The sequence below is a fragment of the Cervus canadensis genome, chromosome 16 (genome assembly GCF_019320065.1).
Source record: "Cervus canadensis isolate Bull #8, Minnesota chromosome 16, ASM1932006v1, whole genome shotgun sequence".
Taxonomy (NCBI): domain Eukaryota; kingdom Metazoa; phylum Chordata; class Mammalia; order Artiodactyla; family Cervidae; genus Cervus; species Cervus canadensis.
This window is the reverse complement of record NC_057401.1, coordinates 28,089,073-28,105,932: the sequence shown is the minus strand read 5'-3', so window position 1 is coordinate 28,105,932 and position 16,860 is coordinate 28,089,073. Positions and strand designations below refer to the sequence as shown.

Sequence of the window (16,860 nt, the reverse complement as noted above, 5' to 3'; positions counted from 1 at the left end):
CATAGATGGCAGCCCACCAGGCTCCTCTGTCCCTGGGATTCTCCAGGCAAGAACATGGCATATGAAAATATAAGGGAAAAATTATTATAAGTGAATGACAGAATAGTTGTAGGAATTGAGGGAATTGGGGGCATGTGTATAGATGTGAGAGTTGGACTATAAAGAAAGCTGAGCACTGAAGAATTGATGCTTTTGAACTGTGGTGCTGGAAAAGACTCTTGAGAGTCCCTTGGACTGCAAGGAGATCCAATCAGTCCATCCTAAAGGAGATCAGTCCTGAATATTCACTGGAAGGACTGATGCTGAAACTCCAATACTTTGGCCACTGATGCGAAGTACCGACTCATTGGAAAAGACCCTGATGCTGGGAAAGATTGAAGGCGGGAGAAGAAGGGGACAACAGAGGATGAGATGGTTGGATGTCATCACTGATGCAATGGACATGAGTTTGAGTAGGCTCTGGGAGGTGGTGATGGACAGGGAAGCCTGGCATGCTACAGTCCATGGGTCGCAAAGAGTCAGACACGACTGAGCAACTGAACTGAAGGGGATAAAAATGAAAAGTGGAAATTTTCCACTTAAGATCAGAGTCAAAGTGTGGCAGTAACTAATAACAAACACATGATTAAGAAAATTTTCTTGTTATTCTGATTTTATATTACATTAACCATTTTTAGCATGGAGAAATGTTTCTTGTTTAATCATTCAGCTTTTTAGGGTTCATTTTTATTCTCACTTTCTGTTGGCTTTCTATAGTCCCTCAATGACATTTTCTGTTGGAATCCTTACTTTTTTGCTTCTTTCAAATAAATCATTAGATTTATTGTATCCATCTGCCTATTGATTCCATCTTAATCCCTGATACTGTCTATTTAGCTACCTTTGTTTCTACACTATGGCCCATCCTACCCCACCTTTGAATCCTGCCTGGCCCTTGAGAACCTAACCTGGTATCAGTGTCCTGTTTGGCCCCTTAGTGAAGAGGATTTGTATTTAAAACAAAATCTATAATCCAACAAAGAGATAAAGCAAAACATATTAATAGATTAAAAAACATGACATATAGCTTTTTAAAAAATACAAAGGTTTAATTCTATTTCTCAAAGCAAAAATATTTGCATGTTATTATTTGATTGAGGACTCTGTAGAGAAAATAAGTTAATCAATAGCAGATATTCAGCTCCTTCTGTTTCCAAAACTCTTAACTGATGTCTTAAGGCTTAAAAAATATAAATAACTTAAAAAAATATATATAAATAACTTTTAATGGATGTAGATACTTAGGGATGGTTATAAATGGTAAAGATGCTAGGTGAAATGGACATATTTATTGAGTATTTTATACTTGCTACATATAGTAGGAATTTCAAGAAAAATTTAAAATATAGAGGAAGTGACCTTTGCTCTTAAGGAACTTTCAAGACAAAAGTGGAGGAAACTAATGTGGAAAAATCGTGATAATAGACAAAATGGAAAGTAGTACTCAAACATTATGGACTTGGTGCCCTGGGGGTCAGGGAAAAAAGAGACCAGATCTAATTTGGACAATCAAAGGAAGTAAAAATAAAGAAGTATTATTTGAACTACATTTGCCAACAGATGAGAAACATATCTGGAAAACATATGATGCAAGTTGAGAAATCAGAATTGCTTTTTCCAAAACAGTAAGTTGTACAATTTGGCTATAGGCCACTTTGGAAAATATAGGGTAATAGGGAAAAATAAAGCTGGAAATTTAGCAAGGATCGGAGCATAGAAGGGCTTGAATATGAGCCCAAAGAGGCTCTATTTAACTGTAAACACAATGTTCCTGAGCAGAGACATGACTATCTCATTCACGTAAAAGAAGATTAATTTGGCATCACTGCTTTAAGTGGTAACTAGAGAAAACAGACCAAAGGTTGGAAGGTAAACTAAAGGGATAGTGCAAATAGTCCATGTGACAGCAATAAGGTTAGGGTCATGAACTTGATAAAAGAGACAAGGACACACGTGTAAGATACATTGTTACAGTGAATTGATAGCATTTGGTGATTGACTGGATGTGCAGAGCAGAGAAAGATTAAAAAAGACTAAAGTTTTACATTCTGTATGACTCAAAATAATAACTAAAATATTTACAGGAAGAGAGACTTCAAAGGATAAATGGCTTAGTGATGGAAGATAATCACTTTAATACATAGCTTACTATATATGTATGGCAAATGGAAATCATGTAGCAATGGCAAAGGGAAATCATATAGCTTTTAAGAAAACAGAGATTATGTCAAGAATTTGGAGGTCAAATTTCCAGAACTAAAGAGTGAGATGAAATAAATAAGAAAATAAATCCAGAAATGGAAAGTGAAAAGCCAAAGGCACTAATGGTTTAGTGTTAGAGGAGCTCCCCCAGAAGATTCAGGATATAGGTGTTATTAAGTGTTTACAAGAACTGCCAATGGATCCAAGACAAATGATGTCATGACTAAATGTTCACTGATAATTTTCAAGGAAACGATTTTGGTAAAGAAGTGGAGGTTGAACCACAGTGGAAGATAATTATAGAATAATCTTTCTAGATTGGTAGTAAAAGAAAAGAGAAAGAGAAAACCAGTGTAAGAAACACAATCACAAGAATGTTCTTTTGATCTAGGGGTGACCTGAACATTCTGGTGGGCAGAGGGAAGACATCTAGGGAGGGAAGGAAGGGCCACTTGAGAAAAGAGGTGGTTATAGATGCTACAAAGTGTTTTAATGAGGTAACATTAAATGAATGACTCACAAGGGTCAAGTAGTCTGTGATCAGGGTCCAGGAGATGAACAGGGAAAACAAAAATAGGAAAAAGGTAGAAATCACAAAGAAGTTAATGAAACAGTTTGGTGAGCGGGAGATGAGAGAGTGGAAGACTGGGAGGCTATGGACAATGAGGGCCAAAGAAAGGACATGTAACCAGGGATACAGAAAATAAATTGGTATCTTGAGAATCATAATTAGCAGAACAATTCTCCAGTCATTTTTTAAAAACACAGAGCCTGTAAATGTGAGAACATAAGGGTGAATAAAAGGAAAAATTGTTTTAACATTCAGTTTTAATTTTTTTTGAGTAATGTCAAAACATGGAATAGAGGATTTTCCAGGAAAAGAGAAAGTAAACAATGATCACACTCGTGGAGACTGAGGACAATAAATCTTACCTCTCTCAGAGGATCATTGAGTTCATTGAGAATATTTTCCTCATCAAAGATTTTGCCTTGGTATCTGTGTTCATAATAATCATGTATCTTCTGACGCATATCAGCTGGTAACTTATGGAACGACATGTATTGTTCCACTTGCTTATACTGTAAGGGAAGGAAAAAACAGAAATTAGAAAATGTTGTTAGGCTGTATGAGAAACCATGATGTGATTTTGTTATGCTATATTCAATAACTTTTGAGTAACAGTAACAAAATGAAGAAATTTAAGGTGAAGGAATTAATGTACTAGGTTGTAAAGTACCTACTTGATGTCACATACTATAGATGGTATGTGTTTAGGTAAACATTTCCTGTGAAGACCTGAAAAGTTATGGAGAGGAAGCGTGGAAGGAGTTCAGAGTGAACTGGGTGTAGCCCCAAAAATCCTGTGATGAGGCAAGAAAAAAAATATGCAACGCTATTTAAAAAAAAAATAGTTCTAAAAGAAGTATGCAGTTGCTGTTAAGGATTTGGAGAAAGAATTTCATAACTTTGGATAGAACAAAGGTTTTATCTTAGACCTTACAGCCAAAGATAAGACCTAATTAAAATTTTAATCTGGATGCACAAAGTTTGGCAACCGGTTGTAAGTCATATATACTCAAGCGACACTCATGCCCTATAAATTAAGAGACTATGTTTGACTTAAATTTAAGATGTAGAAAAATATCAGAATGAGACTAGATCCACATAGTTTTATAGCTGAAACTTAATTTAGACACTTAATTTTATTTAAATAAGTACTTCTTAAACCTGATTGTTTATAAAACTTGGGCTGAGGTGGTCTTTGGGGAATGATTTGCATTCCTAACTCCAGATATTGATTCTGCTGAGGGACTTGCCTTTGTAAATTTACATACATACTCATATACATAAACACACACTTTAAAAAAAAGTCCTTGCAAATCAAACAGGAACCCAGAAGCACGTATATTACTTGGTAGCTTATTAGAGGAGAATTTCAGGCTTTAAAAAATCAGAATCTGCATCTTAAGAAAGATGCCCTGGATGACTCACACACATTTAAATTTGAGAAATAGTCCCTTGATATTTTAAATGCAGGCAATCATAAGACTATACTTTGAAAAAAATTGGTTAGAACCCCCTAAATTAGTTCCACTGTGCAGATGATAAAGCTGAGTACAAATAAAAAGGTAGGTAATAAAATTGGATAAAGATAATGGAAAAAAATCTTTCCTTAAACATGACACATTTGGTGTATTATCTATGAATATTTTTGTTTCAAATCTTTTCCTGATAACAGAGCTCAAGCCAGAAGATCTAAAGGACTGGACTCCTTGCCCATATTTATTGTAAATATAACTGGTAATTGATAATAAATATACATAATAGGAAACAGCAACCCATTGTATTGTGCTTCTTCAAATATTTTTAAGTACATTATTTACTCATAAAATTCATATTTTTTGGACATTCTCTTTTAGAGATTAGTATTCTCAAAGGAAATACAACTTTGTCATGAGATCCCTTTATTTGGTCACCAGACTGTTCCTTAAAGTAAAGCCTGCTGGCCTAACTACTGTGGGTGTGTATGTGTATACCTACAGTAACCCTAGTAGGTTACACACACACACACACACACACACACACACACATTTACATATTAAAGTAAATCCTGCAGGCTTACTACTACTGTAGGCACACACACACATATATTGATGATTTTGAGCTCTTGTGCTTCAGAATACTCTTGAGAGTCCCTTGGACAGCACAGAGAACAAACCAGTAAATCCTAAAGCAAATCAACTTTGAATATTCATTGGAAAGACTGATGCTAAAGCTGAAGCTCCAACATTTTGGCCACCTGATGTGAAGAGCCAACTCTTGGAAAAGACCCTGATGCTGGGAAAGATTGAGGGCAGGAGAAGTAGGGGGTGACAGGATGAGATGGTTGGATGGCATCACTGACTCAATGGACATGAGCTTGAGCAAACTCCAGGAAACAGTGAAGGACACAGTGAAGCCTGGTGTGCTGCAGTCCATGAGGTCACAAACAGTCGAGATACTATTGAACAACAACAAATATATATGCATGTGCATGTGTGTATGTTCAGTCGCTTCAGTAGTGTCTGACTCTTTGCAACCCTACGAACTGAAGCCAGGCTCCTCTGTCGATGGGATTTTCCATGCAAGAATGCTGGAGTGGGTTGCCATGCTCTCCTCTGGAGATCTTCCCGACCTAGGGATGGAACCTGGGTCTTCTGGGTTGCAGGCAGATTCTTTACTTGCTGAGCCATCTGGAAAGCCAATATGGGCTTCAGATACACACACACACACACACACACACACACACACACACACACACACTTATATAAAGCAAATTGATTATGATTTCAGGCTCTGAATTTAGGTACCAATGCTGTCACTGTCATTGTGTATAAATGTCTTCTTGTATGTACTTGAGAAGGACTGGGTTAATTTTTCCTGAAGAAGTCAGAATCTGTGTGCCTACTTAACCTTGGTAGTCTACCCCTAGCTAGAGACCTGGGATTTAGCCTGCTTGACCCCATGGGCAGCTGGTTCTATGGAAAGAAGTGTCAGCTTTTCTCTGTCCTACAAGATTGCTGTGTAGGATAAAGTTCATTTGCAGCTGGACTGGAAAAGCTCTATCCTTATTTTTAGAGACATTTGTGTATCTGATTTTTACTTACAGCCAAGAAGAAGGCAGTGGGATATTTGATGTACTGTTTAGAATCTGAAATACCACTGGATACCTACAAGGCTAACTTATGCATGATGATTAGCAACTAGCCTACTTGATTTGACTAGTTTGGGTGGACTATTTAAAGACCTATTGAGAGCTTTGTGGTGAGCGCTCCCCAAACTGACCCTTTTGTGACTTCAAGGACTACTGCCAACCAGGCTCCTGTGTCCATAGGATTTCTCAGGCAAGAACACTGGAATGGGTTGCCATTTCCTTCTCCAGAGGATCTTTCCAACCTAGGGATCAAATCCGAGTGTCCTGCATTGGCAAGCAGGTTCTTTACCACTGAGTCACCAGGGAAACCTGAAGACTGGTCAGTTCTATCAAATATCCAAACTTGGGAAAACAATAAAGTAGCTTCAGACAACAGAGCTGCTACAGTTTGGACACTAACAGCACTGATGAAAGTCCTTTCGATTCTGGCCAAATGAAGACTTCTAACCTGCAGAATTCTTTCTGTAGGACCAGTATGTGTCAAGTAACCTCTGCTCACATTTCTCAACTGATTGCTTGCCCATACAGTGCTTGGGGTGATGAGAATCTAAATGTTAACCGGCATACTGAGCTCTAGATTTCTCCCCTCTCTACATGCATCTCTGGGGTATGGAAGGCAGCATTAAAATTTAGCAGCATTTTAATCATTTTGGGAAATTTGTGCCTGTATACAAAAATCTGCACATCTAGAGAAAAAAAAATAATCTGCTGTATGAATAATCTGTGAAGTTAAAAAATTAATACTTGATTAGCTAAATAAAAATGTGACCTATAAAATTACTTGATTTTCATGGAAAAGTCAGGATGGGTTGAGTCTACTTATTTTTCCTTCTTTTCAATCCCTTTAGGCTTCAGTTTAATGATCTACAGTAAGAGGGTGTTATACCAATGGATCTTCCTTGTTTCTTCAGACAGAAGTTCTATGAATATTTTTTGTCATTTACTGAGTTCAGTTCATTACTGAGTTCAGTTGACTTTGAGCATATATTACACATTTTAGACATTCATTTGCTCATAGAAATGATTTATCTAACAAGTATTGATTGATTGCTATGTGCTAGTGGTTTTCAAGGTGTGGTTGCCAAAATGTCAGTATAACCTGGGAACTTAGAAATTCACATTCGTAGTCTCTACCCCAGGCCCACTGAATCAGAAACTCTGAATTAGAAAGTCTGGCAGTTTGTGTTTTAACAGGTCCTCCATACACTAAAATATCAGAACCACTTCTATATGCCAAGTACTGTGTTATCTTAGGACGTAAGGAAGTACATTTGAGGGAGTGTAGGGGAAAGAAAAAGAAATTCAGTTTCTGACAAGCTAAGTTTAAGATGCTCATGGCACATTCTAATGCTTATATGTAGGTCAGGCACTCAGAAGATAAAACATGCACAGAGTCAGTGACTGAGGGATCAGTAAGGATGCGTCAGATGAAGACATAAAAAGACAAAAAGTGGGGCCGATATTTTAAAAGCAGTTGAGTCATGGACCTTGAGCAAGTTAAGGGAACTCACATTAGCCAGCAAGATGTAAGAGCAGACAGAAAAGCTTGGTTAACAAAACCCAAAGAAGGATAAAGTTTCAAAGGATAAGGGGCCACTCAAAAGGAGTATATTCGGAGAGAAGAGATATTGAACCATGCTCTGAGAATTTGGGATTATGTTAGAACATGACACTTACTGAAAAGCTATTTATTATGAATAAAAATATCACTTTCATGTGAAGTGGAGAAATAAAAATAATAAATCTTTGAAGAAGATATCTAGCGGTAGATGGACAGGGAAATAAACTAGATGCTAAAATTATGCATAAGCTGGCAAAGTATTAATAAAAATGAAAAATAACAGTTTCTGTTAATTCTAGTGATATATATATATATATATATACACATATATATATACACACAAAAGATAACCTGCATATAGATAACTAATCAATACATTTTTGAAAAGCAAAGATTCAAATACAATTATTTCTTGAACATATGAAATAAAAAATTCATTTGATCAGATTTACAAACTATAAAAGAGGTACCATTTAAAAGTGTAATGTACTTCTATTTTTTAAATGTTCTGTGCAATTAAAGTTATAAGAAGCTGAAGTTGACTGGTTCTATAAAGACCTACAACATCTTCCAGAACTAACACCAGAAAAAGATGTCCTTATCATTACAGGGGATTGGAATGCAAAAGTAGAAAATCAAGAATACTAGGGATAACAGGCAAGTTTAGCCTTGAAGTACAAAATGAAGCAAGGTAAAGGCTAACAGAGCCTTGTCAAGAAAACATACTGGTGATAGCGAATATCTTTTAAAACAACAATCCAAGAAACAGCTCTACACATGGACATCACCTGATGGTCAATACCAAAATCAGATTGATTATGTTCTCTGCAGCCAAAGATGGAGAAGCTCTGTACAGTCACCAAAAACAAAACCTGGTCCAGACTGGGGCTCAGATCATGAGCTCCTTATTGCAAAATTCAGGCTAAAATTGAAGAAAATAGGGAAAGCCACTAGGCCATTCAGGTATGATCTAAATAAAATCCCTTATGATAATACAGTAGAGGTGCCACATAGAGGCAAGGGACTAGATTTGGTAGACAGAGTGCCTGAAGAACTATGGACAGAGGTTCTTAACATTGTACGGGAGGAAGTGGCCAAAACCATTTCAAAGAAAAAAGAAATGCAAGAAGGCAAAGTGGTTGTGTAAGGAGGCTTTACACATAGCTGAGCAAAGAAAAGCAAAAGGCAAGGCAGAAAGGAAAGATATACCCAACTGAATGCAGAGTTCCAAAGAATAGCAAGGAGAGGTAAGACGGCCTTCTGAAATGAACAATGCAAAGAAATAGAGGAAAATAATAGAATGGGTAAGACTAGAGATCTCTCCAATAAAACTGGAGATATAAAGGAACAATTTTATGCAAGGATGAACACAATAAAGGACAGAAATAGTAAGGACCTAACAGAAGCAGAAGAGATTGAGAAGAGGTGGCAAGAATATACAGAACTACGAAACATAGATCTTAATGACCCAGATAACCATGATGTCACTCACCTAGAGCCAGATGTCCTGGAGTGTGAAGTCAAGTGGGCCTTAGGAAGCATTACGGCGAACAAAGTAGAGGTGACAGAATTTCAGCTGAGCTATTTCAAACCTTAAAAGATGATGCTGCTAAAGTGCTGTACTCAATATGCCAGCAAATTTGGAAAACTCAGCAGTGGCCACAGGACTGGAAAAGGACAGCTTTCATTCAAATCTCAAAGAAGGGCTAGGCCAAAGAATATTCAAACTACCATACAATTACTCTCATTTCACATGCTAGCAAAGATATGCTCAAAATCCTCCAAGATAGGCTTCAGCAGTATGTGAACCAAGAACTTTGAGATGTACAAGCTGGGTTTAAAAAAGTCAGAGGAACAAGAGATCAAATTGCCAATATTCATTGGATCATGGAAAGCAAGGAAGTTCCAGACAAACATCTAATTCTTCTTTATTGACTACGCTAAATGCTTTGACTGTATGGATCACAACAAAGTTGGAAAATTCTTAAAAGAGATGGGAGTATCAGACCACCTTACCTCTCTCTTGAGAAACCTGCATGACAGTAAATAAACAGCAATTAGAACTAGACATGGAACAACGAACTGGTTCAGAATTGGGAAAGGAGTATAACAAGGCTATATATTGTCACCCTGCTTATTTAACTTATATGCAGAGTACATCATGAGAAATGCTGGGCTGGATGAAGTACAAGCTGGAATCAAGAGTGCAGGGAGAAATATCAATAACCTCAGATATGCAGATGTACCACCCTAATGGCAGAAAGCAAAGAGGAACTAAAGAACCTCTTGATGAAGGTGAAATAGGAGAGTGAAAAAGTTGGCTTAAAACTCAACATTCAAAATACTAAGATCATGTCACCCAGTCCCATCACTTCATGGCAAATAGATGAGGAAAAAGTGGAAACAGTGACAGACTTTATTATTTTGGGCTCCAAAATCACTGTGGATGGTGACTGCAGCCATAAAATTAAAAGATGCTTTCTCCTTGGAAGAAAAGCTCTGACAAACCTAGACAGCATAAAGACATCATTAAACAAACTTAGAGACACCACTTTGCTGACAAAGATCCATATAGTCAAAGCTATGGTTTCCAGTAGTCATGGATGGGTGTGAGAGTTAGATCCTAAAGAAGACTGAGCACCAAAGAATCGATGCTTTTGAATTGTGGTGCTGGAAAGGATTCTTGAGAGTCCCTTAGACTGCATGGAGATCAAAATCCTAAAGGAAATCAACCCTGAATATGCATTGAAAGGACTGTTGCTGAAGGTGAAGCCCCAACACTTTGGCCACCTGATGGGAAGAACCAATTCATTGGAATAGACCTTTATGGTGGGAAAGATGGAGGGCAGGAGGAGGTGGGAGTGACAGAGTATGAGATGGACACGAATTTGAGCAAACTCTGACAGATAGTGGAGGACAGAGAAGCCTGGCATGCTAGAGTCCATGTTGTCACAAAGAGCTGGACAGGACTTAGTGAATGAAAAGCAGCAGCAACAATTATATAATACACATGTATATGACATATACAATGCATGTGCATGATATTATAGGGTTTCAGAAGAGGCATCTCCAATATGCACCACTTTTTCATGTTGACTACTTTTTTGCTACAGGCAGTGGAGACCCTATCGGCTCAAGATAAACTATTACCCTTCGCTTAATTACCTAGGATAATTTAAATTGGGGAATTTTCCCAAGAAAGAGTTATTTCCAGAGATAAATTTTATCTAAGTGGCCCCATCTGTATGAGTGGATAAACATCTAACTACCCACCAACTCTCTTCTTTTTTAATCATCCTGTGAGTTACCCTCCTGTCTTGGAGAGTTCCAGATCCTTCTCCCATTCCCAGGATAGTATACATACCTTAGTCTACCTCTTTGTCTCTGAACCTCCCCTGTATGTGGGGTCTCTGATCCTAGCAATTATGTGGGATTCATATACATAACAAAAATTAAATTTGGTTTTCACCTGTTAACTGGTTCAAGTTAATTTAGTTTAGACCAAAGGGAAGAACCTAGAACAATAGAGGAAATTTTCTTTCTCTCTGACAATAGTAGAAATAAGCTCAAATAGAGTATTTATAACAGTTACAAATATTCATTGTCAATTCCAGCAGTCTCACTTCTCCCATGTCATCATTTTTATTTACTTTTAATTGGAGGATAATTGCTTTACAATGTTTTGTTGGTTTCTGCCATACAACAACACAAATCAGCTCTAACTATATATATCTATAGATAGATAGATAGATAGATGGATATAGATATATATGCATATATGAGGAGGGCATGGCAACCCACTGCAGTATTCTTGCCTGGAGAATCCCCAGGGACAGAGGAGCCTGGCAGGCTACAGTCCATGGGGTTGCAAGGAATTGGACAAGACTGAGTGACTAAGCACACATACACATATGTGTATATGTGTGTGTGTATATATATATACATCCCCTCCTTGAGCTTTGGGCCTCTCTCCAATCCATCCTGAACGCCACCCCTCTAGGTTGTCTAGAGTGCCAGCTTGGGCTCCCTGTGTCATATAGCAGCTTCCCACTAGCTATCTATTTGACACATGGTAGTGTATATATATGCATTCATCCCACCCCCTCCTTACCCCACTATGTATGTCCACTACGTCCCTGTATCTGAATCTCTATTCCTGTCCTGTGACCAAAGGTGTTTAGTCCATATCTCTAAGCAGTATGCTTCTGTCTCTATTTCTCATATGGATTAATTATAGGTATCACTTATTGAATTTTTGCCATAGGAAAGAGGTTTAACTACTTACAGTCCCACATATCTTTTCAGTCCTTTTCTCATGCTAGAATTCTGTTACTAGTGCTAATTCTTCCCTATATCTCTTTTATAACTTGACCTAATCTATTTATACCTTTATTTCTTGTTCAGAGAACTCTAGGCAAATTTACCAGATGAAAATAACAAACTTCCTCCTTCATCCTACTTTCTAACTTCAGTTGTCTCTACTTTTAAGATGTAACAGAGGATATAATTTTGTACTCACAATTGAACCTACCAAACCTATAAAGTGTCTGCATTACTCTGATCATGTGTCATGATGCTAAGTGGAGCATTTGATAACATCTTCTTTTCTTTCATGGATTTTTAATGACTTTTATTTCTTGCACAAATAGCTCTTATTTTAGTCTCATATTTTTCCAGCTTCCCTGTACTATCCAATATCTATTGAGTTTTCTTCAGGGATTTTCCTTTAGGATTTCCCTACAAGATCCCTGGTTGGGTTCACTGTTCCTAGATCCTATGTTTTTCTTTTGGTTTATGTATTCAGGTTGCTGGAACCAATCCCCAAGTAAACAACTAAGAACTATTGAGTGGGAATACAGGTTTTTGGAATGATTTTTATGTCTGAAAATATTTCTGTTTGACTCAGACTTGACTGATAACCTGAATACATGACAGAATTCTAGGTTGAACTCCTCTAGTTGGATGTGGCGCTTTGGGATAATGAATTCACTTAGCTGGATATGGTCCACGTTTCCTATCACTTATTTCATATATTCTTTCTCTGTGTTTACCCCTACATTTCCCTATAATCCCTACTTTTCCTCTACATTTTCCTGCACTCTTGAATATTTCCTGAAATTCCTAGAACTCATTTTAATTCCAAATTTTTTTCATTTTCTTTGAGCTTTTATTTTCATAAGTTTATTGTGTTCAGATTAGACATATATCAATATATGAAATTAATAAGTAATTTAAAGGCATCCTTTTATTCCTGAAAAATCTGGGATGCCTCAATAGAGGGGAACTGAAAAGTATCCACTGAGTTAGGTTCAGTAAAGTTTTTGGTGACTTTGCAGTTGGCGGTTTCATTGGACTCTGTGTATACAACAGGAGCAGGGACAATTCAAAACAAGTTGCAAATGATTTGAGAGTGACTGGAAATAAGACGTGAAGATGGAAATTGCAAATGTGATCATCTCTGACACGGTCTAGTTAAAAGCAGAGAGCTAGAATGATGGCTCGGTAGAGGTAAGCAATTCAGATTAAAAAAAAGAAGAAAAGAAAAAAAAAAAAACCTTTAAATTACATTTATATTGTTTTTCTGTTCATGAAATAATACCCTTACCAGAAAATTGAATCACTCTTATTTTAATATTCCCCAGTCCTTTGTGGCTCAGCTGGTAAAGAATCTACCTGCAATGAGGGAGACCTGGGTTCAATCCCTGGGTTGAAAAGATCCCCTGGAAAAGGGAAGTAAAGTAAGTAAAGTCACTCAGTGTCCGACTCTTTGAGACCCCATGGACTGTAGCCTACCAGGTTCCTCTGTCCACGGGGTTTTTCAGGCAAGATTACAAGGACAGTATAAATCCAGTATTCTGGCCTGGAGAATTCCCTTGGGGTCACAAAGAGTTGGACACAACTGAGTGACTTTTACTTTCACTCCTTCATCCTGGGCTTCCCTAGTGGCTCAATGGTGAAGGATATGTCTGCCAACACAGGAGATTACAGTTCAGTCCCTAGGTTGGGAAGATCCCTTGGAGAAGGAAATGGCAACCCACTCCAGTATTCTTGCCTGGAAAATCTGATGGACAGAGGAGCAGTGACTAAACAAAAATAACTCCCTCATCCTAATCCTCAAGACATTGCCAAATTATGTAAATTTGACCTGCCGAAGTTTTAATAATTTGCCTTTCCCCTACGTCACCATTATTATCATTCTAGTCAAAGTAACTTTACTTATCCTTTAATTTCTAGCTTTCTAACCACATTCTCTGTATCTATTTGCACATGCCTTCTTACAATCATAATTCATTTTTCATAATCCAGACAGAGAAGTCTTTTTAAAATGTTAGGCTTATTGTCACCTCTTTCCTTAAAGCCTTTTAATAGCCTCTCAGGATCAAGTCCAACTTCCTTGGCCTATATGGGCCAATCGTGCTCTGCGTCATGCATTCTCTTTTGTTCACTATGCCCCGGTACAGGAAGTGTCTTTCATATTTCATATGAAAGCACTACCAGTTTTATGGCTAAGAATACATTTTGCTTAATTAATAGTAGTATATACAAACACTACATTCCTCAAGCTATTTATATGGAAATTTATTAGATAATAAATTTAGTTTAGTTTAATAAAATGATTTGAAAATAATCAGTGCTTCAAATAATAAACTGACTATGGATAATCATCAATAGATATCTGTGAATATATATATATATAATATATATATATATATGCATACATATATATAAAGTGAGTTTCAAAAACATATGCCAACCAAAATAAGTTATTCTTTTTAGCATGCACAAACATTGTTATTAAGGGCTTCCCAGGTGATGCTAGTGGTAAAGAATATGCCTGCCAAGGCAGGAGACACAAGAGACTTAGGTTCAATCCCTGCACTGGGAAAATAACTTGGAGAAGGAAATGGCAACCCACTCTAGTATTTTTGCCTGGAAAATCCAGGGACAAGTAGCCTGGAAGGATACAGTCCACAGGATCTCAAAGAGTTGGATATGATTGAAGCAACTTAGCATGCTTGTTCTCTTCAGAATATATTAGATGATAGCTACTTTATGATACATTTCCAGAATATTCTGTTTTACTCACATAATTCATAAGGTTCATTTAATTGTCTTACAAATAGGCAAAAAAGAAAAGTATTACATAGATCATTATACCAAACATAGGCAAAATAAAAGACATTTAAAGTTTTTACTTATCATTACATATACTATGTATTATATATTTTCAGCATACACCAAAAATAAATTTTAATTCAAAAACAAACAAGAGGAAAAAAAAGGTGTAACTCACTAAACACCTTTAGTATTGCCTCTAAAACTCATTAAAGCATGAGGGCTTTTTACAGCTCTCACTTCCTGACATAAGTACAGGTTTGCTACAGAGATAGATATTATTAATACCATAAGATCCTCCTTAAAAACTCTACACTTATTGTGATATTCAAAATCACATGGCTGCAATTCTTATTTCTAAAAACGTATTTTTCACTGTGTTATCTTCAGAATAGTTTTATTTTGAAAAATAGAAGAATAAAACATCTTTGCAAAGGACAATAAAGGTCAATGAATAACAAAAAATGCATTACGTGTTAGTATAAACCATTGTATAATTTAGTCATGCTATTAAAACATTGTTCTAGTTACAAGTAATTGTTGGGAAAATCACTAAATAGCAAATAGTTTAAAAATCCAATTGAATTAAAATACATCTTATGTGCAATATAAATACAACATATACAATGATGCTTTTCTTACAGAATAAAAATTAGTATAAGTTTTATTTTCAAGTGATTAGATGTTATAAATTTTAAATATAATGAGAAAAATAATAATCAATAAAAGTATTTAAAATTTCCCATTAAGACCAAGCTTTTTTGTTTTTTTAATGTTTAATCCAATCATTATTGGATTTATGACTAAGCTATCATAACCTTCCAAAGATATTTTCAACATTGTCATTTCTTTACATGGTAAATGAATCTATTTTGTTATTACATTTAAAAATAAAAGAATCCCTTTTTATATATACATTAAAAGCTAGGTTTCATGCAAGTGAGTTTACCAAGTACTATTTCTAAAATATTTACAGCAGATTGAATCATTTTCAAAAATAATGTTATAAACAGCAAAATGTTCAATTCATACTTACTAAAGAAAAGGTTTCTTTTAGCAAAAATGGATTCCTCGTTATTATGTGAAATCCTTTCAAGCAACATAATAGATTAAGTCATATGATAACAAATGAATCCAAATACACCTAAATTTGACTTTCAACATATTAAATGTAAACAAAATTAAAAGCTAATGGTACATTTTCCATGGTTGTAAAGTTTTGTTGTTTTTTTTTCCTGCAGAAATCTGTGTGAAATACTCCTTTTTTTTTTTCTCTTCATTCTACTTTGTCTTTTTGGAAAGCTGGAAATCAAATATGGGTTTCTCTCTAAGAGAGTGAATTCTTTAGCTGTAAGAATACGGGGAAAGATTTTTGTGATAATGAATATGTATCAATTTGACCTGGAAATCTATCAAATTTACCACCTAACAGGTGATCTTAAAATTCTTACAGAAAATGTTACCAGAGAAAAATAAGTTAGATCCTTTCACCCAGAATGATCTTCCATTACAAGCAGATACTTGACCTCTTGTGTATGAAAACTAGCACTATCTATGTAGATATTTCACAAAATGTATTTGAATATAAAAGCAAGATTTTTTAAAAATTGGAAATTGTATATCATACCTTTTCCTTCTTTCCTTTCTTCCTTCCACCCTCCCTTCTTCCTTTTCTCTCTCTTTCTTTCTTTTTGTATTTTTGGTTTGAAAATGGCCAGATTTCAAAAAAGTTTGACGAAAGTCAGAGAAAAACTGTTTAAGACTTAACTGAGCAAGTAATTGAAAATCACAGTAGTAATGAGAATTCAATGTATTTAGCAATTAGAAGAAAATGCTTAACTACAAAATAAATTGTTCATGTAAACAATTTTAGAAAGTTAATTTTTAGCAATTATAGAATAGAGGCCAATGGGGATAGATGACTGCCAGAAATTGAAACAGTCATTATTATCATTATAACAGTTAAAATACGTGCTTGGATACTTCGGAAATCCTTTAGAGTGCCTTCCTGCTCTGAATGCTTTGATCGCTATTACCGCAATTTTTCTCAATCTGTGTGTTTGTGTGTCTCTCTTTGTGGGTGCATATAAGAAAATGATTTTGATCCTTAATTCAACAAGAGTACAGATTGACATACCATGATCATCTAATCACTCTTTCATTTTTCAATGTTGCTGTTCAATCTCTAAGTCATGTTCAACTATCTGCAACCCCACAGATTGTGGCTTGCCAGGCTCCTCTGTCCTC

The 16,860-nt window shown here is 36.0% G+C and overlaps 1 protein-coding gene across 1 annotated transcript in view; it reads right to left on the bottom strand.

Moving 5' to 3' along the window:
• Positions 1-16,860, bottom strand: part of HCN1 (hyperpolarization activated cyclic nucleotide gated potassium channel 1) — a 446,804-nt gene that overhangs the window by 84,205 nt on the left and 345,739 nt on the right. Inside the window, exon 5 of the mRNA XM_043489086.1 lies at positions 3,175-3,321. Coding sequence (XP_043345021.1) covers positions 3,175-3,321 — 147 coding nt within the window. The remainder of the gene's footprint in view (positions 1-3,174; positions 3,322-16,860) is intronic.